This window comes from Melopsittacus undulatus, chromosome 12 (genome assembly GCF_012275295.1).
Source record: "Melopsittacus undulatus isolate bMelUnd1 chromosome 12, bMelUnd1.mat.Z, whole genome shotgun sequence".
Classification (NCBI taxonomy): domain Eukaryota; kingdom Metazoa; phylum Chordata; class Aves; order Psittaciformes; family Psittaculidae; genus Melopsittacus; species Melopsittacus undulatus.
The window spans coordinates 9385154-9411838 of record NC_047538.1 but is presented as its reverse complement, the minus strand read 5'-3'; the positions used below and the strand labels follow the sequence as shown (position 1 = coordinate 9411838).

Sequence of the window (26685 nt, the reverse complement as noted above, 5' to 3'; positions counted from 1 at the left end):
GGCATTCCAGGGGGGAAGTGGGGAGGGCGTGCTCCAACCAGCATCCCCCTGGATTGCTTGGGATGGTGGTGGGATAGAGAAGAACAAACCACATTTCCTCATCTGGAGGGTAACAAAATACTTGGAAACAGGGCAGAATGGGCTAGCCAGGTTATTCTGTACATGGGATACTGGTGAGAACACCGCATTCCAGCACCTTCGTGAGTGAGCCCAGGAAACCTGGAGAGGGGCTTTGGACAAGGGCCTGCAGGGACAGGCCAAGGGGAATGGTTTGAACCTGCCAGAACAGGGGAGACTGAGGCAGAAGTCCGTAGTTATTATGACAACGGAACCGAGCAGTGGTTGGAAAGCTCTGGCCAAGCAAAGCGGCTCCTGATGAGGCCCTGATGCCGTTACTTGGGCTTGGGACGACACCGGGAGCCTCTCTTGCCCTGCGGCAGCACCAGAACCTTCCAAGAACGTGGCTCCTGCCGTTGCATGCGTCAAGCCCCGCTCCTAACGGGGGGGGACATCTAACCGGGGCTGGGCATAAAGGGCCTCAACGCTGTCTCGGGCAGGGCCCGCTCCGAGCCCCTGCACGCAGCCCCCGGCGCCCCCTCCGGACCGCTCGGCCGGTTCCGCCCGCAGCGCCGCGCAGGCGCGGGACACGCGGTGCCGAGGGGAGGGGCCGGGCTCAGGTACGCGGGGCTGCCCCTCGGGAGGCTGCGGGTGGAGGGTGAGGGCCCGGGCCCGGGTCCGGGCTGAGGTGGAGCCTGAGCAAAGAGAGCAGGAGGGACTTTAACGGGCCCGTGGCGGCTGTTTCGGGGCTCCGGCAGCCTTCTCGCACCCCAGGGGTGAGGGTGCTGAGGCGCTGGCACAGGGTGCCCAGAGAAGCTGTGGCTGCCCCATCCCTGGCAGTGTTCAAGGCCAGGTTGGACACAGGGGCTTGGAGCAGCTGCTCCAGTGGAAGGGGTCCCTGCCTGTGGCAGGGGTTGGAGCTGGATGGGCTTTAAGGTCCCTCCAACCCAAAGCAGTCCGTGGTTCTATGGTTGATGAGGGGCGGCCCCTGTGCGGGTGCAGGGCTGAGGGGGTCCCAAGGGAATGGGGTTTTTGGGGTGCAGGGAAGAGGTTCAGTTTCTCCCCTTTCACTCTGATTTCCTGACCCTCATTGATGGGCGCTGCCTGTGGGGACCCAGGGCACCTGTTTCCTCCCAGAGCCCAGGAGCAAGCAAGGTTCGGTCAAGGTGAGACGGTGCCGCTGGAGCCTTGGAGGCTGCCCTGTGCCGAGACAGCCCGGCTGGAGCAGATAAGCTCCATGCAGGTGATGTTCCCTTGGCACAATAAATCAATCCTGAGTGTGGTATCTTGTTAGGAACATGTTTTCTTATCTGCCTCGTTTAAATAACCTTTATTTAGGGAATAACCTCACGTTGGAATAGTGCCTTTGTCTGCTGGTGATATATTCCAGTCCCGTTCACAGTGCTCAGCCAATCACGGGTAGGAAACAAAGACTCCTTCCCTCCAGTCTTTAGCATATGCAGCACGTTGCAGGTGTGTGTTTGTTGGGATGTACTTCTGGAGCAGTGCTCTCTCCTCCTCACTAGATGAAGGGCTAAATTTAGCAGAAAAGCTGTCAACATGTTCCAATCAACATGTCTTAATGACTGCCAACAAATGGAAATGAGCCTGCCATGGAAAAAAAGCTTGAGAAGGTGCAAATGCAGAACAAGATGAGCTCAGCTGTGGTAAGGCAAGGCTGCCGAGGGTCAGGGTTTCCATCAGCCCGCCCTGTTTGTGCTGTTCTTTTCATTGTTAGGAGAAATATGGACCAGGCAACACCCCTCCGGGACCTGCCCTTTCACTCCATATCCCCATTAGCAGCTGTGTGTTGGGATCTCCCCACAAGCCGTTTTTCCACCAGGTTAGCACAGTTTTCGCAGCATCCGTGGAAGTTTTTAATCAATCTGTCAGCTGGTGCAAAGTCAAGCACCTCACCGGGGTGCTCAGCATGTAATGCCCATGTTACTGCTTTCCATCCTTGTGAAAAGAGCATTTTCCCCTTTAATCCAGGCTTCTCTTAACGGGGCCCGCTCTCATTGAAACAATGTGGGCTTTCTTCTCGTTGTGTTTCTCTTTTCCCCTCCAAGGTGTCCCAGAAGCATCAGTCCTTTCTTCCAGCCAGGATCAATGTTCGTGCATTTCCTGCTTACCCTTGCTAAAACGTTGACTTCTCTTGGCAGGCTTCCCGTTCTTTCACATTTCTCCTTCACACCACTTAATGGTTGTAGGAATTAACATTTGTGGTTTGGAATATGAGGAATGCATTTTGAAGTGCACCAGCTGGCTGTCGGGGGCCTGAATTTCAACTGCTTCTGATCCTTTAGCCGTAAATAGGGAGTTTTCTTGCTCTGCAGCCCCTCAGGCAGTGTTGTGCTGTACCCTTGGTTGGTACTGGCTGACAGTCAGCTTTGAGACCTGAATAAGCCGAAGAATCTCATTTTTAGTTTAAGGAAGATGTGAAATAGCAATGACTGTATTTTCCAGGTATCTCCTATCTTCTTTCAGGTTTTAAGTACAAGTGGAAGGCAGGTCTTTGAAATATAGAATGGCTACTCATCAGCTGTTACAGACTAGGCAAAAGAAGAAGTCCTCTAAGGTAAAAACCCTGAAATGCGATGGTGCTGAGAACCTCAGCTCTCTGTTTTGGACCTGGCATGTGTGTGCCTGGTGGGGTGGTGAATACTTCCTGTTGCCTGCCCTGTGCTTGGTTGGGTTATTTACAGTTTAGTGAGTCCAGAAAGATACAGCATGGGGCTTTAACATGTATTTGCCTAAAGAAATGTAGGCTCATGAGGTGTGCACAGAGCTTTATTAGCAGACAGGAAAGTAACAAACTCACAGAGGAACTAAATTGAGTATACTTCCCACTGAGATTGTTCGTGCTGAAGTCACACCATGTTTGGTATTTACACCAGCTCCAGTCCCAGACATGTTCTGTTTATAGCTCTGAACTAAAATCGCTCTGAAAACTGGGTCTGCCTCCAGTGCTGTCAGGCTCTGCTTGCTGCCAGGGCTCAGGAGAAGCTGTGGCAGGCAGTGAACTTGGGCACAGCAGTGCGTGCCACACCATCGTGAGCACTTGTTTGGCTCCAGAATGAACTCGGGAGAGCAGAGCTGCCAGAAAACTACACACTGCTGTTTCTAGGGGCGGTTGTCTCTTCAGTGCCAGGATTGGTGCAGGGAGGGGGTGGGAAGGGTCAGCTGTGATAAAAGGGGAGGGAATGACCCACCAGTGCAGCCTGCACCTGAATAAATCATGTCAGATCTGTAGATAATTATCTTTAAAATTCCTAATCCCACCCATGTTAGACAGGAGCCTTCCCTGTGTAGTTTGAAGACCAGAGAAATGTGAACATTACATTTCCAAGTCACCCTCTTTTTCCTCCTGCCAAAGGTTTGTTTCTAAAGATAATCCCTGTGTGACATTAAAATGGTGCTGGTTTGGGCTTTGCCCTTCTCTTTTTCAGGAATCAGTATTGTTCCCCAACAAAATTGCTACTGAGCAGCAGTCGGTGGTGCTGGTGAAGAGGCTCCTGGCCATCTCTGTGTCCTGTATAACCTACATGAGAGGGCTCTTCCCGGAGAGCTCATACGGAACTCGATACTTGGATGGTAACACATTCACTTGGTGCTGAATTCTTATTTCTGCTTGCTATGTTTTAGCTATAAGCTGCTCTACATGTAAGCTTCCAGCTGCTCAGAGGTGTAGGAGTTCAGTTTCTTAGGAAGTCAGCAACCAGGCCTCCTCAGGTCTGGATGCAGACAGCGCTTCTGTATCAGATGGGCAGTGTAGAAGACAACCAAGGGCTGTTGGCAGGTGCTGGTTCTTCTGTTAGTGTTTTATTTGGTCTGTAATAGCCCCTCAGCATTGCCAGCCCTGTGAATCAGGTCTCAGAGTCAGGAGACACTTTAAAAGCAGTCAGTTGTTAAAAATTAACCCTGATTGGTGTGTTTATTTCCCTTTGGATTTTTGAGCCTTTCAGGTTCCTGTTTTCAGCTTTCCTTGCAAGACTGGAAGTACATTTGTTTGTTTTATTGTGATGGGTTTTATTCTTCTCCTGTGAAAACTGTCTCACATAATCACATGTGCTTTGGGAATCAGAGCTGTAAGAAAACAAAAAGAACTTTAAGAACCGAAGTCCTGTCATAGGATCACAGGAATTAGTGATGCTTTGCTTCATCAACATCCTCATGCTCATTCGAGATGTGGTGGTAGGGTGTGAAATCTCTCACTGCATTCCAGTCAATTCCCTTATGGAGTTAGGTGGCCTGAACCATGGTCACCTGTACTTGGTGGACTTGGTTGAGGGCACAGGAAATCCCAGATTGGCTCTTGGTCACCTAACCCTGGAAGGCTACTAGTCTTTGTCGTTGGATGTCAGGTCTTTCAAGTGCCTTTTTGATCAAGGACATGAACACTTGGCCTGCTCCTGCCTCTGAGGGTTCCTTGGCTGGAGCCAAAGACGTTAATTCACCTCTTCAGTGGTAAGATGGGTTTCTTTTGGCCATTCCAAATGCTTGAAAATGGAGGTGGAAGGAGCTGTGTGGAAAAGCTTAACAAGAAGCAGTTTATTCTGAGCACAGTCCTTCACCTCATACGGATGTTGGCAAAGGGCAAATGCAGACATGAAGGTGTTGTTAGGGAATGGCAGAATAGGTGGGAGTGGAGAAGAGGAGGGAGAAGATTTGGAAGCTGCTGGGGCTCTGAAATGAAGCTGTAGCTGTGGGAGAGCCCAGAGCATCTGAGGAAAGTTTTCACATTTGAAAATGCAGCAAGAAGCTTGTGTCTGCCCACCTGGAACTTGGTGGCAAACCAACGTTTGTGCTCCGGAAGGACCTCTAGATAGTTTTATCCAAAAAAGGGAGGATGGCTGCCTTTGGTTCAGTGTTGTTTGCCCCAGAGCTGCGATAAGGACTGTAACTATGTGCTAAATCTGGTTTTGCAGACCTCTGTCTAAAAATTCTGCGAGAAGATAAAAGCTGTCTGGGATCACTGCAGATAGTCAAGTGGTGAGTGAGTAACAGTGAAACCAAGACAAGGTTGTGCTGAATAGCAAGACCTCAAGCCCTCGTGGTCTTCTTCTTCCTGAATTTGCCCAGCAGCACTATTGACTGGCTGCAACTCCCAGTGTGCAGCCTGTGTGCTTAAGCCAGAATTAGCTGCCCAAGACCATGTGAATTCAAGGTCTGTCGAGGTGTTGGCTGTAGTGAGGTCATGGTCAGGCCCCAGAGCGCACGTGGGCAGTGTAAGCACTGAGAGAGGGTGACAAAAATCATGAGGCTGAGTCTGTTTGGTTTAGTCTTTTCTAGTTTCACTTATACAGGGAGTCTTGTAGCTTGGGTTTTAGTATGTACAGTATTACATCTCCCTGGGTATTGTGTGTCTAAGGGCCCTACAGCTTGAGTTGGAACTGGATGAGCTTTAATGTCCCTTCCAACCCAAAGCAGTCTGTGATTCTATTTCAGAGTTGGCATGTTCCCAACAAGCAGAGTGTGACTTTGATGTGCTAAGGAGACACCTAGCTGCACATCCTTTGACTCAGAGAGTAAATATCTCACCAGTGCCAGCTCAAACAGTATTTACTACTTTGAGAGAATCCATAGCTGTAAGCTATGCATCAGATAGCAGGACTTTACAAGAACAGACGTGTCAGGCTGTGTTCAGGTGGGAGTTCCAGCCAAGCTCTGTACAAGGCTGGTGGGAAAAGAGCCATCAGAGGTCAGGCTGGGAGCTGGAATAGAGCACTGAGCATAGGGCCACCAGCACCAGCCTTACCCTTCCAACCCTTGTCTTTGCTGGGATGTAAGTGGCCTCCAGGCTGACAGGATGCTGTCCTTAAGTATGACAGTGCACAGATGCAGGAGGGAAGACAGTGCCTTTAGCATGACTGACCTGAAAAGGACTTTACAGGCCCAAAATGTTACTGTCTTGTCCTAATTCCAGAAAACAAAAAGCACTTTAAACTGTGTTTAATGAGGGTGTGTTTATAGATCAGGAGCTATTTTGCTGATTAATGTTACTGTGTTTCTTCCCTGGCAGGATCCAAGGCTGTTTTGATGCTTTGGAGAGGCAATATGTAAGTTTTCTTCCCATTTTTAAATGGGATTTTCCTATTTCTTCATGAAGTCTGGTCAAAACTTGCTTTCCATTCATGCCTTATAGTTTTGTAGTGATCTTGCATGGACACAACACTCCTTCACAGCTGTGGGACGGGGGGGAGGCCCTGCCCTGAATGTATGCATGTGAGGTTTGGGATTTTGTTCCTTGAGTCCAAGTACTGAGTGCTGCTGCTCCCTAGGCTTGTCTGTGGTGTGTGAACTCATTTGTAGCCTGAAATGGATTTCCCTTATTTCTGTGTTCTACATTTGCATTCTGTAATGTATGGGTAAAGACACTGCCTGTCAGAACTGAGATCTCCATGCCTCTTTTCTTGAGAGAGGCTATTGTGTGCTTCTGCCTTTCTTCATTTCCTTTCCCCAAGTCTTTTCCCTTCTTCTCATCTTCTCTAACCCTCCTGTCTTTTCTCTTGGGTTCAGAATTCATTACTGTTTTTGGAAAGTAATTCATCAAGTCAAGTATGTAACTGGTTCCAGGGCAAAACCAGCCAGTAAATCATCATATTCCTTGCTGATTCTCACATAAAAAATGCTCTGCACAGGAAAAAGCACCAACTGTTGTCATCTCTGTCAGCACTGCTCATCAAACCACCTCTCATCTCGATAAGATGAAGTGGTGTTGGTTTTGGCACTGATGATCAGATGGGCTCTTGCGTATCAGTACAAGTGTCAACATGCATAAGATAATTCAACATGTTGTGAGCTCAGTTTATTACTTCCTGACAGCTCCTGGGGATATTTAGTCCTTTGCTATTTCTGAGACACAAACTAATTGTTATTTGACAAGGATTAAGGAGAAAAATGGAGCTGCTTAATGCATGTTGTAAGATTGTTTTCCTTGCTGTAGGATTCACCCAATACCTTTGGGTAGTTTCATAGCAGAGAGCAATAGTAGTCTTCAGCAGGATAGATACTCTTGTAAGAGAGTTTCAAATCGGTCAGGCCTAGGGAGACATGTTTCAAAGGAGTCCCACGGGGGAAGTCTGGAGCCTGCAGCTGTTTCCTCGGGAAATGGCAAGTAAAGCCAAAGCAAACTGGCCACTAGGTGTTGCTGATGCTGTGCTGTGAAGAGTCTGTCTTCTAATTCCCACTTTGTTGAATGTATCTGTTCCCTCACTGTATGCACTTCGATTTTGCCTTTCTTTTCCTTGCCCACTAAGGTTAGGGTTTGATTCTTTGTTCTGTTTTTCCCTCCTTAGTTGCACATTGCTGTCCTCGCAGTAAGTAAACTGGTTTTCTTCTCCCCTCTGTTTGAAAGATATATGGAGTCAAGGTTGTGTCAACCCACTTGTGCCTTTTTTAAGGGGCAGTCAGCATGTATGTGGTTTGTAACAGAGTGTTGACCTGTCTGGAATATGGTAAATATGAATTCCCAGGCTGCATGGGAATATCTTTCTCAGTATGTCATACTCCTGACCGAGGCCTTACATGCATCCTTAAACTCCTAGGAACACTTCCATGTGCTTTATATCACTGCTTTCTTTAAACTCTTGCCTCCAGCCTTGGAAGCTGCTGTGTCTTCTCCATTCCCCCCTGCAGAAGAGGTCTCCTTATTAATCTGATCCCCAAGAAACCACACACACACTGTTGGTGGTTCTGTAGTGAGTCTTTTGCCCTTGGTAAAGCCCCAAGAGCTGTGCTATACACCTCTTCCATGCATAATCTGAGTAGTTCCATCTCAGGCATCAAGAGTTGCCTGTGAGGGTTGGAATGGGAATTCACCTCATTCCTCCATAATCACACAGATGAGTGTCTTCTACCTGTCTTTGAAGTGGTAAGTGTTGGCTGCTGATAGAGGGAGGCTGTTGCTCAGCCATTCCTTTCCCTGATCCCACGTTGAAGATAGTGCAATCTCTGCTGTAAAATGAAAAATATCATTGTTTAGTCACTTTGCACTGGGTCAAGTTATCGGAGGGGAGAATGGCCTCACTGTGCTTTCTTCCACAGATTTACACCAATCCCAAGGAACCGGAGGTAAGAAAGGGTCTTAATTAATCTTTGAGAAAACTGAAGGCACGGGTGAGTAGATTTGTATTCATAGTGGCCTTGTAGGCCTCAGCTCTACCCTGACATAGCTGCCTGGTGACCCCATTTCTCTTCTTCTGCCTTCACTGCAGAGCGACAGCTCAGTGAGCTGGACCGTGATCAAACACTCCTACTGGGCATGAGGCTGTGGGCCCGTCTGGGCCTCAGGCAGGGATGTTAACAGGCAGCTAATGGGCATGTTCCCAGGTTTGGTTTTCTTTCCTAAAGAAAAAGAAATGGGAAGTTCCAAATAATTCTTTTATGAGCCATCCTTTTCAGAGCAGTGCTGAAAAGAGAGCTGGTTTTCATGGAGAGGGGTTTAGGACAGAAGTTCTGCATCATTTCAGGCCTGGGCTGCATGGCTTGGAGGTGCCCATCCTTGGCCTTTCAGTGTTTCCTGTAGTGGTTCTATTTTATCTACATCTGGCTGGTGCAGGAACTGGGCAGCGTGATCTAGAAGTGATCTCCACAGCCCTGCAGAGAGGAGCAGCAGAATCTTTGCTCCTCTGAGGACAGTTATGCTGTGTCCCACCTCAACATGTGGGGAGGGAACAAGTCTATCCCAAAGCTGGATTTGTAAGGAAGGCTCAGAGTTAAGGGCTCAGCTGAGCTCCTACAAATTGACCTCACTGACTGTGGAAAAATTGGATTATATGCATGGAATTGGACTACAATAGACCATTTCTCTTGTGGTGAAGTTGTCTGTTCTTCCTCATTATTCTCTAAAATCAGAGCAAACCATTTCCTTTTAACTGGAAAATCATCCAGGGTTTTTTTTTTATCTCCCTCAGAAAGACCAGGGAAATTCAGCAACTTTTGCCCATTCAATATTGTTTGTATTTCCCAGTAGGAAGAATCCTTCAGGCCCTTGTCTCCCTGGGCCAGGCTTCCTTGTGACACTGCATCACCCACGGAGCTCACAGTCCTCCTTTAGTAAAGGGGGACAGAGGGATGTGTTGATGGTTGGCTGCCCTGGGGGCTGTTAGAGATTTTGGCTGGGGAGTCAGGCCACAGAGGAAGTGGAAGGAGGAGGCAGGAAGTTTGTCAGTTTGGGGTGACTTTTTCAGTGCTAGGTAAGAAGTGGCTGCTAAGAAAGTGTGCCAAAGCCTTTGCAAAGAATGATAGAGTTAAAGCTGTCATCCCATCACTTAACTAATGGTGTGCTCTGGCCTGAAGCTGTCAAAGTTCACTGCTAAGGTTAGGCCACATCTTTGCACTTGCTACAGGAAGAGATGACCTATATTTTCTTTTCCCCTCTTTTGCTATATCTGTAGACAGTGACTGAACTGTACCAGTTCAAATTCAAGTACAAAAAGGAAGTGCCCCAGATGGACATCATCAGGTAATGCTTTGGGTTTATTTCTCAGAAATAAAATTGTGCTCTTGAAGCACAAGGAAGAAACTGCAGTTTATGATGAGAGCACGTCCGAGTGGCTGAGCAGCTGTAAATACCATTAGAGGGGGTTCACCCTACACGGTATGAACTGCTGAGCTGATGAGCAGAAACACTGCACCATAGTGCCCCAGAACTGAATTAAGGACAACTGATAGAACTGGTGCCTCATCAGGGAAGTGATGCAGAAACCAGCTCAGTTGTGAAGCTTGCTGCTGCCTCAACAAGTGTTATGCCACTTCCACCCGGCAGCCTGGTGTGTTCAAATGCAGCTTTTCCAGGTTTGCTCCCTTTCACTATGACCCTGCACCTGGGACTGCTTTTCCTTGGGCATTTGCCTATGTGTCTCCTGCTTGAGCAGTCTTGCGTGGGTGACCTGAGAGAACTTTCACTCGATGCTGCAAACTGTGCAGGAGGAAGCAGCAGGGTTTTGCATCTTTTGGGCTCTCTCTGTCTGTTAGATATTTTAAAGCTGTGCTTAGTAGGCCGTAATCTGTGTAGCTGCAAATAAATACTGTCAGAGGGCATTGGCTGTAACAAAAGCAAAGAAAAAGAATTAACCCTTTTTGAGTTTGCTTCTGCAGTTACTATTGAAAGATGGAGCTTTGGGCCTTGGAAGCTGCCTATGCAGCAAGAGAGCTCTGTTGCCTTGCGTGCTCCTCAGGAAGCTCCTCCACAGTGCTTCAGTTGTGTGCCATTTGCTGCTCTTTCTCTAAACACATCCAAATAATCCATAGTATGTGGCACAATGATTTTCTGTTGGGAAAATCTGAACTGTGTCTGAGTCTGGAGTGTCCTGTGGACTGTACCCTCTGCTTCTGCTTTGAAGCTGCTGTCAGTTGTCCTCCTTACACTGAGGGAATGAGGAGACTTTTGGGATTTGAAGGATAATCCCAGAATCCCAGCCTGGTTTGGGTTGGAAGGGACCTTAAAGCTCCTCCAGCTCCAACCCTTGCCACGGGCAGGGACCCCTTCCACTGGAGCAGCTGCTCCAAGCCCCTGTGTCCAACCTGGCCTTGACCACTGCCAGGGATGGGGCAGCCACAGCTTCTCTGGGCACCCTGTGCCAGGGCCTCAGCATCCTCACAGGGAACAGCTTCTGCCTAAGAGCTCATCTCAGTCTCCCCTGTTCTGGCAGGTTCAAGCCATTCCCCTTGGCCTGTCCCTACAGGCCCTTGTCCCAAGACCCTCTCCAGCTTTCCTGCAGCCCCTTTAGGCACTGGAGCTGCTCTCAGGTCTCCCCTTCAGGAGCCTTCTCTTGTCCAGGCTGCCCCAGCCCAGCTCTCTCAGCCTGGCTCCAGAGCAGAGCTGCTCCAGCCCTCGCAGCAGCTCCATGGCCTCCTCTGCACTCACTCCAATAGCTCCATGTCCCTCTTGCATTGGGATCCCAGAGATGGATGGAATAGATGGCTCTTGAGTACTTTGATTTTTTTAATCACCGTTTCTCAGATCAGTCAGAGAAGTAACAGTCTCCTGATGGAGTTCAGCATCCCCTGGTGTGGCCAAGGAGAGGCTGAGTAATCCTGCTGTTGTGTTTCTGTCTGCTCTGTTGACATCTCATTACTGCTCTGAGGCTTCAGAGCCTGTGGCATGGGATTCCTGAGCTCTGTTGAACAGTCCTCAGTGACTGACACTGCTGTCACAGGGTCACACGTGTACCTGCAGTCATCAATAAAGTGACCTTCTGGCATTGATCAGGACTGTGTCATCTTTGCTATCAGCTCCCTTGGCTGATAACACTGCTTGGCACACCTGGAGTGTTCATTAGCCTGTGCAAACTCCAAGTTAATCATTCCTTGAGAGACGTTTCATGGATCTGCATCCTCGGATCTGAGGGGTAATGGGAAACTTTCTCCTAAATAGTCTCTGCCTTATTTTGGCTGGATTTTGGAGGAATTCTTTGCCATGGATCCCAGTCCTTCAGAGCAGTTCCTCAGCTTGTGCCTTTCAATACATTCTTGCACCAAATTCACAGTAATTATTCCCATATTGAACCAGTACTTGACCTGTTAATTCCTATGTAAGTTTCATCTCTTTTTTGTTTATACTTCTTCCCATTTCCTTTACCTTCCCTTTCCTTCTAATCCCAAGACTTGTAAGGTGAGCTGGGAGGGAAGGCCCTGCCTTCCCTTTACTCCACCTTGGGCATTGCCAGCATTGGTCCTCTCACTTGATGTACCTTTCTGATCATCCAGGATTAATTTAATGGCACTACATGCTCAGCACAGGGTTGTGCCACCAGCAGTTTGAAGCCTACTAAACCATACCCTGGTAGTCAAGCAACAGCCTCTGTTTTCACAACAAGCCAAGAAGCTTCAACTGGAAGGAAAAATGAGTCTTAAAGAAGCTGTTGTTCCAATGTTGAATCAGTCAAATTCAGCTCTGGGGTCCTCTCTGCTCTCTTAGGTTACTTATTGCTATTAAAGCACTTTGGGATGATTGTGTTAAGGACCATCCAGCCTGTGTCTAGTGTCATCCACCTGCCAGTGGGCTTCCAGTGATGTAATGAAGGAGCTATGGGGTTTTTATGGCCCCCTTCTCGTTGAAAGTAAAGGAAGTTCAGGTTCTTTAGTCACGTAGTGATTCATCCAGTCCATCTTCAACTGTGTGAAATCAGCTGCTGATCTAAGTTACTCATCACCTCTACCTCTGTAGTCAGGAGAAACAAACTCCTTCAGAGGCCTATTCATCCCACTCCTGTGAGGCGTTATCTCAGTCTAGACTGCCTGCTTAGGCTGCCCAGCTGACATTTGGGTGGGTGAAGGAGGTGAGAGGAATGCCCCTTAGTCACTTTGGAAGAATGTACTTCTGAGCTAGTTTTTCTTCCATGGAATTGAAGTGAGAACACGCAATTCACTTCTCTTCAAGCTGCAAAATAGCCTCTGTGATGAATCGGCTTTATATGGGATTCTTACCTCATTCCTTTCATTCCTGAAATTGCTGAGGTGAAAGGCACTTGTTTTATGGTCCTTTGATCCAATTTAATCATGTTCAAACAAGTGAGTCATGACACTTGTATAATGGGGTCCATTGCCCCAGCTACAAAGTCTGTTCAAATGTAAATGCCATGCCTCCTAGTTGAGAGCTGCCACCCCATCCCTGGCATGTTTTACTTCCCTGTTGATCTGGCATTGTAGCTTTGGGCTGGTGGTTTCAGACAAGTCAGTGGGTGCTCTGTATTTGTCATTAGGTTATGAATATGCATGGCTGAGGAAAACAAATCTGTTATTCTTCTTCTGATTGTAGCAACCAAGTGAACTTTGTGGATGGGGCGTGCAGTGAGGATGTTAAACAGGCCAGCAGGCTCCTGATCCGGAAACTCTACCTGCTAATGCAAAACCTTGGCCCACTTCCCAGTGATGTTACCCTCACCATGAAACTCCTCTACTACAATGATGGTAGGTGGGGAACAGTGTGTGCTGGGGGGGAAGATTCCCTGTCCAGCAGTTCCTATAATAATCATGAGCCCCTGTAATGTAAATAAAGCATAGAAAGGTGAAATGGTCAAAGGTGTTGGCTGAATGCAGGGAGAAATGGTGTAAAACACAGTAAAACCTTCTGACACATGGGGATGGCAGATGCCTTTTAAGGCAGGGTTGAGCATCCATGCAAGAAGTACAGCCGTGTAGTGCCGAAAGGAGACACTTGGCTCCTTCACTGGTGGGTTTTTGTGTTTCATGGCCATGTCAGATTCTTCTCCAGAAAGCTGAGCATGTGAATGGTATCTCAGCATCCAAAAGTCAGTCTTTGAGCTTTTTGATCACATTTGCTGAGTTCATTTTTTCCTTTGCATTCTCTCCCTTCTCCCTGAAAAAAGAACCCCAGAATATTTTCAGTGGCTAATGTAGTTGCTCAAGGCTGGTATAGACTTGTTCTGTATAAATCAGGTTAAGGAGAGATAGAACTTGGTTTCTCTGACATCAGTGGGTTCTTTCTCCCTGTGTAGTAACTCCTGACGATTACCAGCCCCCTGGCTTTAAGGCGGAGGGCAGCTGTGGTGACCTGTTGTTTGATGGTGATCCTGTCAACCTGAGAGTAGGGTCAGTCTCCACTGGCTTCCACCTCATCAAAGTGAGAATGACAACTGAAAAGAAGAGAATGGGGAAGGTTGAGAGCAGCCTGATCGAGAGGAATGGCCCTACTGAGATCTCCCATCAAGGGTTAGACTGTGATGAAGAGGAAGAAGAGGGGACCACAAAGGTATAGAAATGGCTCTATTCAGTTCTGGCAGGAGGACCAGAGTTTATTTAGCAAAACTCTCCTTAAAAGACACATTTTCTCAGAATCTGAGTTTCAGGAGGGTTTCTGCTTGTCTTGGGCAGCGGCACTGCGGTGAATCAAATGCTGGGGCTCAGAGTCTGCAGACATTAAGTGAATTTTGTGGGTCCAGAGCAGGGCAATGGAGCTGGTGGAGGGCCTGGAGCACAAGAGAGATGGGGAATGGCTGAGGGACCTGGGGGGTTCAGTCTGGAGAAGTATCAGGGGGGACCTGATGGCTCCCTACAAGTGCCTGACAGGAGGATGGAGCCAGGAGGGGCTGGGCTCTGCTCACAAGGAACAAGGGATGGGACAAGAGGAAACAGCCTCAAGCTGCACCAGGGCATTTTTAGATAGAGCTGAGGAACAATTCCTGCCCCAGAGGGTGCTCAGGCATTGGAACAGGCTGCCCAGGGCAGGGCTGCAGGCACCGTCCCTGCAAGTGTTCACACAGCATGGAGACGAGGCCTCAGTGCCATGGGTTAGAGGTGGCCTTGGCAGTGCTGGGAATGGTTGGACTGGATGAGCTTAAAGGGCTTTTCCAACCTGGTTGATTCTATGATTCTGTGATTCTCATTTTGTTCCAGAGTATCCATTGACTCCCAGAGGCTGAAACATCCTCCAGGGAGAACACTCAGACACAGATATGGCCAAAATGGAAAACATTGCAAGCAATTTTGCACTTCCACTTGGTGTTTCTCAGGATGAAGCTGTGTTCCACTGTGTAGTTAGGTGGGATTCCGCCAGCCATCTGAAAGCTGTGTGCTGTGCCTGATTTCACTAGGCCTTCTCTGCACTTAATGGAGGAGTAGGAGGCATCTTTAGCAGGTGATGCCCTTAGACACTACAGTTGGCTGGAAGGAATGGCCCTCTAATGGTGCTTCTCTCCAGAATGACGGAAGGGGGAACCTTGACCAGACATTAGATTGTCAGTATCAAGGAATAAAGTTCAACATAACTAACTCCTGAAGGTGGGAAGCCATTTAGGTAGGAATTCTGTCTTATCTAAGGAAATTTCTCTCTTGAAAGATTTGGAGGCTTGGGAAAAGGAAGGACATGGAGGAGCTGTGAAAATCTCATCCCCATTAGTGCTGGGTTTATGGATTTACCACCTGGGTGGATTTTTTAGATTATGCTGTTAAGACAAACCATCATTTGCTTTACAGAGTCACCCTCTCCCTGTCAGAGCAGATTCAAGTGAGCGTGAGGAGGACAAAAATGTCAGGCAGAAAATGGAAGCATCTTCTTGCCTTCAAGATACAGGTAAACACCTGTTCCAAAACTGAAGAGCCTGCGCTTGTGACTGTGTCCTAGCATAACACTGAGGCTTTCTCCCTTACTTCGTAATGGATGAACAGAATTTGTCTGGCTGTTTGCAATTGTGTGTTGGGTCAGATTGAATTACAAAATAGGGCTTGTTGTATATGCTTGGTTTGTTAACAGAAACTGTCCATTTTTTACCCATCTCTTTATCTCAGCAGGGTTTTTTCAGCTGTGGAGGAGATGGATAACTCATCAGTGCTGAGTTACATTTTCTGCACTTTCCCCAAAGCTCTTGTCCTTTAGCTGTTACAGTTTGATTTTGCAGATGGCTTCCATATGTGAAAACATGTATGGAAATACATGACAAAAAAAGCCTTTTCTCTCACTCCAATGAACCCAGCTCCTGATATACCATGCTGAATCTGACCTTTGAGGCTCTCAGATATAGCCTGTGGAACAATACCATCTAGTGACAAAATGGTAAATAGCATTCCTGAGATCCCCAAGCAGTGGAATAAAGCAGCCTGTCTGCTATGGAGTCACCTTTTCAGGTCTTATTACTGCAGATTCTCTGATGACTAATAAGGACTAAAGTCATACTGTCACCTTTTCCACTCTGGGGATATTTACAGGATCTTTCTCCTCTAACAGTTGTCTGCTTTCATAAAAGCGAGGTGCTCTGCAACTCCCCATCAAGTTTTATTCAAACAGTGTATTAAGGTCAATAGTTATTACTCAGGGGACAGCTCCCTTCCTTCCCCATACACACACATGGATAAAGCACATACAGACATAAGCTTTGTTGTCTTAGAAACCAGGTTAAAATGGAGCTAAAGTATTGGTAGGAGCTGTTGCAGGTTGATGTGTTGCACATTCAGATGACACAGTTCTGAAATCCCTGTTCCCAGGAATAAGTGGCCAGTGTTGGCCATTGGCAAAAGTTACACAATTTCAGCCATGGGATTTTGCTGCTGTGGGTCACTCTGTGCTTTCCTTTTGTTCAGTTTAACATAAGGTTTTAGCTTTGGAGCTAATTTTAGTGTGATGCTTGGATTGTAGGTGAAAAGAAGAAGACTGGAGTCAAGGAGATGGGCAGGATATCTTGCTCAAGGGCATCTCAGCAGGTGAGGAGGTATTAATGATTCTGAGTTACGCCAGACTGGGTGGAATCCATTGCCATGAGCATTCTGTCATTGAGGATGGCACAAGATTCAACTGACATTAGTGGCTGTATTGTGCAGTATCAAAATACATAGAGATGACAAAGTATGAGGGCACAGGGACAGAAGCATGAACTGGAAACATTTAGGATGATGCTCTCTGTGGTCAGTTTATTTCTTGTATCCAGTGGAAAGGTTTTGTCCTGGTCTCTGGAGTTGGCACCTGTGAATTACATACACAGACTGATGGTATCAGTGTGTGCCCCCCCCCCCACCTGTGTGTGTGTTTGGATTAAGCTCTGAAATCACCACCCCATTTTAGGTTTGAAAGGTGTGTTTGTCTGCAGCCTAACATGGTCTTCACCTCTTCTTCTCTGCCTCCAGACTATCTTTCCATATGAGTCACAGGTACTTACTGGATCCTCTCCCTTTTTGGCTACCTCTCTAGGATAAGAAGAGTTATCCCCTCGAGGTGCTGATCTTTCTCAGCAGTTGTTGGGGCAGCCCAAAGAAGAGGGGCAGGCCAGACATGTAATCCTGGATAAGTGCAGTGGTGTGAAATCAGTCCCATCCTGAAGGCTGCCCTGGCCAAAGCCTGAGTCAGAATCAGAGCTGCAGTTCCTGGGCTTGTGCAGAGGTTTTTCAGTGACAGGGCAAATATGTGAACACCACCACACTTGCCACTCGATCCTCCTCCCATTCAAATGAGTTGAGCATCATGTGAGCTTGAATGTGCAGAGGCTGAATCTTTACAGGGTAAGTTAATGAGAGTAGGAAATTGCTACTAGAATTTTCCCCGCCTCTGTTGAAAAGAATCCCGGGGTGTCTAACCCAGACAGAGCTGGAGACTCCAACCTCCCATGTCATTCAAAAGGCATCTGTGAAGTATTTGCCTTGACTCTACAGCTTCGAAATGAACTTCTGTGCTTAGGCTGGTATTTTTCAAACTCTGACCACATTTTTGTTTGGTGTCACATCCTCCAGTTTCCTTCTGATCCTTGTTTATTCTGTCGGCTGTGTGAAAACAGGAGCCTTTTTTGTTTAGAGCTCATGATTGTCCCCCTGATTCATGCTCTGACATTCTTCTGCGTCTGTCACAACTGGAAGCAGAGCAGCAGACACCTCTGTGCTTGCAGCATGTGAATTTCATTAGGCTACAGTAGCAGTAGTGAGAGTTTGTGGAGGTGGTGGAAACAGCATTAGTTGCTGAAAACTGGAAGAGTCACTTTATCCATTGTGTGCTTCCAAAGACTTCTAGAAAAAATAAATCCCGGCCCTCTGCCTGGTACATTATGCATGGCAAAGGGCTTTTAATGTATTCCTTGATACTCTTTTTTAAAAGTTGGCTAATATTTCAGCCCATTTAAGGAAAAACCAAGTCAAGTCACTGGTTAAAATCATCAGTGTAAAGCCAGTGCGAAGAAAAATTTGACACTATTTTCCACATGAGAGGGACTTTCCCTTCTTTTCTGAGGGAAGTGGTTAAAACAAATGACCATTGTGTATTCCATTTGAATCAGGAAGCCAAACTGGTGAGTGAAGTTTGTCTTTAAAGATGAGGACAAGCTTGAGTGGATGGGAAGTCTGAGTTAGGTATTATCTAACAGGGTCAAGTGTAGGTAAGATGGGTAGAAGCAGGGTATGAATGTAAACACCTTGGTGCTCTCCAGACTGCAGTGCAGTCAAGCAGTAGTGTTCTCCAGCTGTCACAGAGTCTTCAGAGCAACTCTCTGCTTTAAAGAGCTTTAAGGTCTCCAGAGTGACTTGTTTTCTGCTGGATTTCAGAATTCAATTAGCTTGGTGGGTTAAGGACATTGGGGAACAAGGTAGCCCAGGCTATGGAGAGCTCCTGTTGGTGGGGCAGACGTGAGCCCTTAGACTTGTGGTGCTAGTGTGTGACTTTGAGTGTTAGGTTTCCACCATAAGATCCCTTTGGACGAGCTTACCAAATGATTGCTCATGTACCAGCACTACTGTGGGGCAGAGAGGAAGGCTGGATGGAGAGGAACAGGCAGCAAGGGCCTGGGAAGGAGTCCTGCCCTTCTGGTGGCAATGTAGTGGTAGCTGCTCAGCTGTCCATGGAGTAGCACCTCAGGGACATGGATTTAGAGGTGCTTTCTGTAGCGTTAACTGTTCAGGCCCTAATCTTCAGAGCTAACTAAACCAATGTGGAGTGTCCCTGAATGTGATGTCTGTACAAGGATTTGGTATTCTAAACGTGCTGAGTTCAGAAATGGTGCCCACAGTCAGGAGCTACTTTCAGAAATCAGAGATTCAGCTGGGTTGGAAAAGGCCTTTAAGATCACCAGGTTCAACCTTTACCCCAGCACTGCCAAGTCAATGTGAGTGAGCTCATTACCTCCAAAGTGAACTGCTTTTTCCTTCTGATTCCTTGGTTATTCAAACTAAAACCAGTGCTGTTGGAACTGAGTTTGGTCATTATCTTCCTGGCCTATAGCTCTTCAGGAAAACCAGGAATGAAAGTATTAAAGGCTTATTTTTATCTAATCAACATGGGAGAGGCAAAGGATGTGGATCTGCTGGAGGAGAAGCAGCTATTTCTGCCCAGTCTGGGCTTTAGCAGTGGCCATGGAGAGTCTCCACAGAGGGCTTTCCAGCTTGGAGACAAATTTACATGCACTCAACCGGCTTGTTATCTTCAATCTCATGATTGATGGTGCTTAGGATCAAATGAGAGATTGCCCTTTCCCAGCACAGCAGCTCTGTAATTAATCATCCAGAGTTAGACACCAGCATGTAAATAAGCCCACCTCTGCTGGCTTCAGGAGAGTTCGGATTGCATCAGCCAGGGATCAGGCCCATGCATTATCCTTATGCATCTCACTACTTGCCACTTGCACTCAGGAGCTGTGAGAAGATGGGAAAAACAGGGAATTGTTGCCCATTGTTTCAGCTTATAGAAATCTGCTGATGTGACTGGGGTCCTACACTGAACTTGGGATAACTTTGTGAGTTGTTCAGAGGGCTGGAGCAGCTGTGCTCTGGAGACAGGCTGAGAGAGCTGGGCATGGAGAGGTGGGGCTTGGAGCAACCTGTTCTAATGGAAGGTGGCCTTGCCCATGACAGGGGGTTGGAACTGAATGAGCTTTAAGGTCCCTTCCAACACAAACCAGGCTGGGATTTTGTGATTCTACAATCCCATTATGTTCTTGTATTAAAGGATGTGTCTAAACATCCTTTAACATTCTTGTCCTCCAAATAGATTTTGGTCAGCTTTGTCTTCATGTCACAAACATGTTGTGGTGGAATGAATTTGGAATGAAACAGAACTAGAAGATGAGTAAAATCCGACCATGTGGACGCCTCTGCAGACTTTTATCTCCCATCAGGAAGCTGTGGGCTGATGTTCTGGGGTGGTCTTTAGAGCACAGTCTCACTGCAGGGAGCCCTGAATCGCCCCTGACTGAGCCTGCACCAGAGCTGGAAACAGTGTGGCCATATCAGCACAGTACAAATCAGCCTCCCAAGTTTCTGGCTTCATTAGCTAGCACCAGACACAGCTTGTGCTGCTGGGCTGGCGTGCTTATGCTACTAAACTGCTGTGGGACATGAGGAAGTGTGTTGACACTTGGCATTGTGTGTGGACATACCACTTTGGAGCAGTGATAGCTCAGGGATCTCCGCAGTGCAACTCACTGCGTGCTGTAGGCCTGCTCCTGCCATGAGGATTAGCTCTTAACTGGAGCTGTCTGGAAGTTAGATGTCTAGGGAGACATTCAGACCTAACTGTTGTAAGTCAGCATTGGTTTAGATCTCGGAGGAGAGCCTGTCTGGCCTCCAGCTGGTGCTCCTCATGCAGAAGACTTGGCTACCTGGCCATGTCCTTTCTCCCAGGGCCTGTGGCAGCAATGGAAGCCAGTGTGACCAGAGTCCTTCACGGATGACACTCTGCAAGTAATATCTGTTGTGTTTGCCAGTGAACAGTGTCCCTGATGGAGATTCTTGTGCCTTTGGTGAGCTTCCGTGTTGCGCACATCTTCTGTCTGAAGGTGAAGGTCAGCACAAGGGGTTCAGTTGCAGAATAACAGCTTGGAGATCAAGACCTTTGTTGTCTGATCTTTCCCAGGCACACCACTGTTAAACTTGCCATGACAGCAAGCAGTTGAAGGGTGAAGCCTGCCATGTGCAGAGCAGTAGGAAAGCATTTTTCTGTGGCAATGTCATTATCTTGAACTTTTGCAGAAAAGAAAAAAAATAGCAGCAAGGTTTATCTGTAACTGCCTATCAAGAGAGCTCTATCTGATGAGAAGTTCCCAGAACATTTTCTCCTCCAACCCAGCTGAGGCTACACAGACCCAAAACAATGAAGAGAGCAAGATTCAGAGATGAGCTTCCCTCTCTCCTTCCTGTGAGCTCAGGCCATTCTGGGAGGAGTGAGACAGGGAGGTCAGGAAATTCCTGGCTTCTCTCAATTCACGTCAGATCCTTAGCTGTATCTTGGGGCCATTCATCCCTTGCATGAGTTATCCCTGTCTAGCGTGCAGGAAACACTTTCCTAGTGATCTCCTCCCGCAGAGGTGAGGCCCATCACCCCGCGCATCCGGGGAGAGGTAACCCTTGTGCCTCACATTCCCACCAGCTGCCCCAGGGACACCCGTGGGAAGCTGTGGCTGCCTTCACATGCGTTCCTAAGGCCATGCAAGCAACCAGAGCCTCAGGAGGGATCTGCATTGCTGAATGCTGGACACATCCAACATCCCAGGAGGGACTAAGCTGGGTCGCAGCCTAGGAAGCAGGAGGAGTGTCCGTTGCTTTTCGCCTCCTCAGTTACGATGCTGTAACCTTACTGAGGAATGCTTCTGTTTTGGGAGGCGTGCTGGATTGGGATCTGGCAGTTGGCATGTGCAGTTTGCAGTGGGATTGAGGAGAGATTGTGAGGAGAGAGACTGGGATTGAGAAACGTTGTTTTTCAACAGTTAGTTTTGATGAATTTTACACTCCGGGAAAATCTGTTTGTGAGTCCTTTAAATGCTACGAGATCCATGAGGAGCAGAGCAGGCCTGTGAGGCTTCCCATTGGCAACAAAGGAGTTGCCTTGAATGTCAAAGATTGTAACAGTGAGCTATAGAAAAGGAAGAAGACCAGTGGTAGGCAGTGATGTGTTGGCACGGCTTCCTGGGGACAAAAATGTGGCAGGTTGCCACAGAAGCACCACAGTGAGTGTCTTTCATTCTCCCACCTGTGTAAGTTGGCTTTCATGCGAAGCAGCATAATTCTCCTCCACACGTACAGATGAAGATCAGGATTAGTTCCACTGATGTCAGTGCAATTGCTGTAGTGGAAACTGATACAAGCCTGTGCTGGGTGTTTAACCACTGTGCCACCTTCACAGCACCACAGGGGTGAGATGGGATGATTGGGGATCATCACGTCCAACCTGCCTGCTTGAGCAGGGGCACCTGGAGCAGGGTTTCTCAGGAGCTTGTCCAGTCAGGTGTTGAGTATTGCCAAGGATGGAGACTCCACAACCTCCCTGGACAGCTCCTGTCAGTGTGTGATTGGCCTCATTGTGAAAAATAACATGTCCTTACGTTTAAATGGGATTTCATAAAATCATGGAATGGATCATGTTGGAAAGGACCTTAAAGCTCCTCCAGCTCCAACCCCTGCCACGGGCAGGGACCCCTTCCACTGGAGCAGCTGCTCCAAGCCCCTGTGTCCAGCCTGGCCTTGAGCACTGCCAGGGATGGGGCAGCCACAGCTTGCAGCATCTGTGTGGCCTCCTTTGGCTCGTTGTATTTCAGTCTGTGTCCATTTCCTCTCATCCTTTCACTGGACACCATGATGTACCTGGTGAAGCTTGAGTTTTGCTGTGCTTGGACAGCATGGAGCAGCCAGCAGTGGGTGGGTAAGTGGGAGGTATTGCCTTTAGCCAGAGAGAAATGGCACCAGGAATATCTCAGGTCTTGGGGGTCAATCTAAAGAATCACTGGCTTTGCTTTTTGAAAGAGGCAAGGATTCTCTGTGCTCTCGAGTCAGTGTTAGCTGAAATCACAGCGTGTGTCAGGCTTTCTCCTCTTCAAGTTCCTTGATGATGATGGACATCCCTGCAGACACTGTTTATCACCCTGACACCTGGGGATCATTTAGCCTTGCTTCAGCAGTTAATCCATGTATTTCAGTCCTTATTCTTCGAGCTTGCTTGATGGAACCAATCTTCTTGTGACATTAATGTGCTTCTGAAAGCATCAGGATAGCTACAAGGTACAAACCAAACACTCCCTGTCCCTGACAAAGGGAACTCTTCTAAGGGCATAAAATTTGCCAAGTGCTGAAGCTCAGCATGGGGCAGGCCAGGGACAAAGAGGGACACAGGCAAACACTCTTGTGCAATTTTAGCTTTTCTACATAGGATGCCTTGGGAAGCAAAGCACATGTCAGAAAAGCTGTAAATTTCCTTGGATTTATGCTGGGAATTTTTGGCCAGAATACGTGGGGACACTGGGGACTGAAAATTTCAGCAAGCAAAAGGAGAGCCTGGTTTTGTCTATCTAAGAATAGCAGTGGAGCTGTGGTCTGCTCATTCTGTTTTGTCCACCAGTCTGCCTTGGGAAGGCTTTAATCTAAGTCTAATCTATTTTTAGCCTGATATCTTCTCCAGACAATGTGCAGCTGTCCTGTGAGTTTGATGCCAGAAATGAGCAGCACTGGTATGATTCACAAGTTAGCTGGGTTGCACAGCAGAGCTCTGTGCCTAAATACTACTTTTTTACATGTAGTTCGGTGTGGTAAAGCAGGAGAGTCCAACTCAGTGTGTGTTCATGCTCTGACCTGGGGCCAGAGTCATAGAATGCTTTGCATGGGAAGTGACCTCCAAGCTCCTCCAGCTCCAACCCCTGCCACAGGCAGGGACCCCTTCCACTGGAGCAGCTGCTCCAAGCCCCTGTGTCCAACCTGGCCTTGAACACTGCCAGGGATGGGGCAGCCACAGCTTCTCTGGGCACCCTGTGCCAGCGCCTCAGCACCCTCACAGGGAACAGCTTCTGCCTAAGAGCTCAGCTCAGTCTCCCCTCGGGCAGGTTCAAGCCATTCCCCTTGGCCTGTCCCTACAGGCCGTTGTTGTCCCAAGCCCCTCTCCAGGTTTCCTGCAGCCCCTTTAGGCACTGGAGCTGCTCTCAGGTCTCTCCTTCAGGAGCCTTCTCTTGTCCAGGCTACCCCAGCCCAGCTCTCTCAGCCTGGCTCCAGAGCAGAGCTGCTCCAGCCCTCGCAGCAGCTCCATGGCCTCCTCTGCACTTGCTCCAACAGCTCCAGATCCCTCTTGTGCTGCTGCCCCAGAGCTGGATCAGGGCTGCAGGGGAGGTCTCCCCAGAGCACAGCAGAGGGGCAGGATCCCCTCCCTGAGCTGCTGCTCACACTCTGGGGGTGCAGCCCAGCACATGGGGGGGTTCTGGGCTCAAGCACTCAGTGAAGCTGGGTCCTGGGGAGAACAAGGCCTTGGACTTGGAGTCAGGAGGCCATGGATCTGTGTCTGGTTTTGCTGCTTGACCTGGACTTTTCCCCCCATCCTGTTGTCAGCATGGTCCCTTTTCAGGGCAAGTGTCTGTGAGCCTGGACCCTCTCCTGTGTGCTTTTACAGCACCTGGCTCATCAGCAGAGCAGAGAACCTGCAGTGGTTGTGTAAGACAGCACAGGTACAGCGCAAGCTCCAAGTCAAGCATCCCAGTACATGGGAAAAATTAGAATTAATCAGCTTCTGGAGGCTTTGATTGTATGTTTAGTCAGTGGAAGCGATTTCCTGCTTTTGTCCACAGCGTTTAAGAAGTTTACTTACTGGTTTAAGTCAAATAAACACACGTAGGATCTGACTTAATCCCATTTAGAGCAACATCTCTGGGGGAGAAGCTTGAGTGTTTGGTTAAGGATGGGACCTGGATGTTGGACTTGGGGTCTGTTCCTTGCTTCAAGTTCCTACATGAACTTGTGGCAGGACAGGACATGTTGGCTTCGGTGGAATACCTCACACGGTTGACATCTGATTCATCCAACACATGAATAGTGCCTGTCTAGAGCACCTGATGGCTTGCATAGATGTTTGTACCCTTCTCCTCTCAGGTTCCTGTGAGGTGGTCACGCTGCCTGTGGTAAAGGGGAGGAATATGGTTGGAGAGTTGCATGAGCAGCTGCTCCTTCTGGATCTTTCTCCCACCTCAGAAGTGTCCCATCCATGCAGAAAATTCAGGAAGAATAGCAAAGAGGTAAAAGCTTTACTGAGTCTGTGCTGCAGAAGAGCCGTTCCTCAATAGAGAATATAAAAGCACCAACTCTAGCTCATGCTTTTTGTACAGTTCGGGGTGAAATAGGAGAGCTGCTGCCTTATTGAGGTGACTGGGGCTCATTGCTTTGCTTCAGTGTGCATCCAGTGGGGCAGGGAACAAACCCTGCAGCTCTGTGAGCACTGGAGAGTTCTTGGGTGAGGTGTTTCTGCCCCCGGGCTGCTTACTTCAAAAAAGGAAGCAGACAGGTTAGCATGATGCCAGGGAAAGGAAAGTAAATAAGTGCCTAACATGCCAGTTTGAGCAGCTGGGTGTCAGGTCAGGAGCTCAAACCCACATCCACTCATCACTCTGCCCTCAAGCAAATACACCCCGGCAGGCAGCGCTGGCCCTCGTGTCAGCCTGAGCGTGCAGGGTGAACAGAACCCGCCCGTCCCACTTTGGCAGATTCTTGTTTTCTCTGTTTTTATGGAAAGGAAATGGTACTTTTCTGCATTAAGCAATGTTGTGTTGCTCATAATGAAGAGGAGGAAAGAGGGAAGGAAAAACAATTTGCAACATGATCGAGAGGCGAAGTGAGGTTGATTCAAACTGGTTTGCTGTTAATCCCTAATCAGAGTTATCTCACACATTAGAAAGACCATTGCTATGTGGAGATTACCAGAGCCTCATACCAAGGTCAGATAGAAAGAAAGCCTTGGTGACATGAGTGGGGAATTCTGTAATGTCCACAAATCTGGAGACCTTGTGCTTGTCTCCAGGATGTGTTCTGGAATAGCTCTTCATTAACTCCTTCTGTTTATCCTGCTTCACTTACATGACTCCTCATGTTTTAGGGTGAAGCTGGACTAAAGTGCTCCTGTTCTGCAGCAGGATCCCTGTTAGCCTACTTTCCCTTTTCATTCACCTTGCTTTTCTCCAGATGAACTTACTTTTGGAGACTGAGCTGAAGTGTGTGTGTCCCTCCAGCCCAGTTCCGGTGAGAGCAGGAGAGGTTCCACTGTGAGACTGTGTGCTTTGTCCCTTCTGGGTGGGCAACAACACACGTTTCTCTCTGCAGCTCCAGATTATTACTGTAAAAATGCAGATATGTGATGTGATGTTGAGAATAAGTGAGTTTGTCACTTGGCAGAGCCAACACTTCAGCTGTTGTTCTGGCTGTCCATCTCTCTGTGGTCTGTCTGGATTGCCTGTACCACTGACCTGTTTATGTTCTAACATCTACTTAATCTGTGGGGTTTAACCCTTTGGTTTGTAGCCCCCTGAATATTCTTGAGGGAGGTTTGTGTCTTTCTAGAGGGAAGTTAAGACTCTTGGAAAACAGTTTGCTTCACTGAGTTATGTTCCTGAAGACTCACAGGTAGTCTTTGAGGTCCAACTCACGTTGAAGCTCCCTGGTGTACAAATGGAGGTGCTGTGTATCTCCTCCTGAAGGGCTGTTTCCAGTGACCAGCAATTTGACATAAGTGCCCCCCTTCCTTTGTGTACTTCTCTGATGATCTGAGGCTGGTGAAACAAGCTATAGCCTGTGAGCTGTTCTATTTCCCAAAGGTGTCCATGCTCCTGGTATTTTCTCTCAGTGCTGGGGAGATGGGAACTGTTCCTTGTGCCACCAAACCCATCCTCTTTCCCTGAAGCTGAACCTGTTGCTTTCACAAATCTTATGGTTCCAATTCTATCCATTAGCCCAGTTTTGATTCCTTGCCTAATTGCTTTTCAGGAGAACAGGATCGTACTGAGCAAATCAGAGAGGATCCAGGAAAACACATTGTAGTTTTGGAAGTTGTGTTTCTTGACTCATCTAGCAGAAGCCTGTACCGTGAGAATGATCACTGTTTCTGATGGTTCTTACAGATAAACTGCCTGAACCTTGCCTTTAGCCAGGAAGAGGTAACAGGACCCAAGAAGAAAAGGAAGGTCAGTGAACCAGAGAAGCTGCTTCTGGAAGGCAGGAAATCATGTTCATTCTGACACACAATACATTTTGAAAGGTGTGAGTTTGCATTGTCATCTGACTCGTAAAGACACTTTGTTCCAATGTTTAACTCTTCCCCATACCCCTGTATTTCTGCATGTTTATTTGTCTGGTGACAGCTTGGATTGCAAAGAGCAATCCAACAAGCACTGAAATTGTCATGGCAGTGCCAACCAACAGCACTTGTTTGATGTTCTAAAATTGAGGATTTATGATTCCATA

The 26685-nt window shown here is 47.9% G+C and overlaps 1 protein-coding gene across 2 annotated transcripts; it reads left to right on the top strand.

The window, feature by feature from the left end:
* Positions 1 to 641: 641 nt before the first annotated feature.
* Positions 642 to 26685, top strand: HORMAD2 (HORMA domain containing 2). 2 transcript variants are annotated; one of them, XM_005141742.3, is made up of 13 exons: positions 642 to 677; positions 2545 to 2635; positions 3507 to 3651; positions 4986 to 5049; positions 6080 to 6116; positions 7356 to 7376; positions 8104 to 8130; positions 9456 to 9523; positions 12821 to 12972; positions 13521 to 13774; positions 14998 to 15094; positions 16154 to 16218; positions 26343 to 26685. In XM_005141742.3, exons 2-13 carry the CDS (start codon positions 2585 to 2587, stop codon positions 26457 to 26459), a joined length of 1098 nt encoding a protein of 365 aa, XP_005141799.1. In that variant the 5' UTR covers positions 642 to 677; positions 2545 to 2584; the 3' UTR covers positions 26460 to 26685. The 2 variants fall into 2 exon arrangements, with proteins under 2 accessions (XP_005141799.1, XP_030898368.1); XM_031042508.1 differs by lacking the exon at positions 7356 to 7376.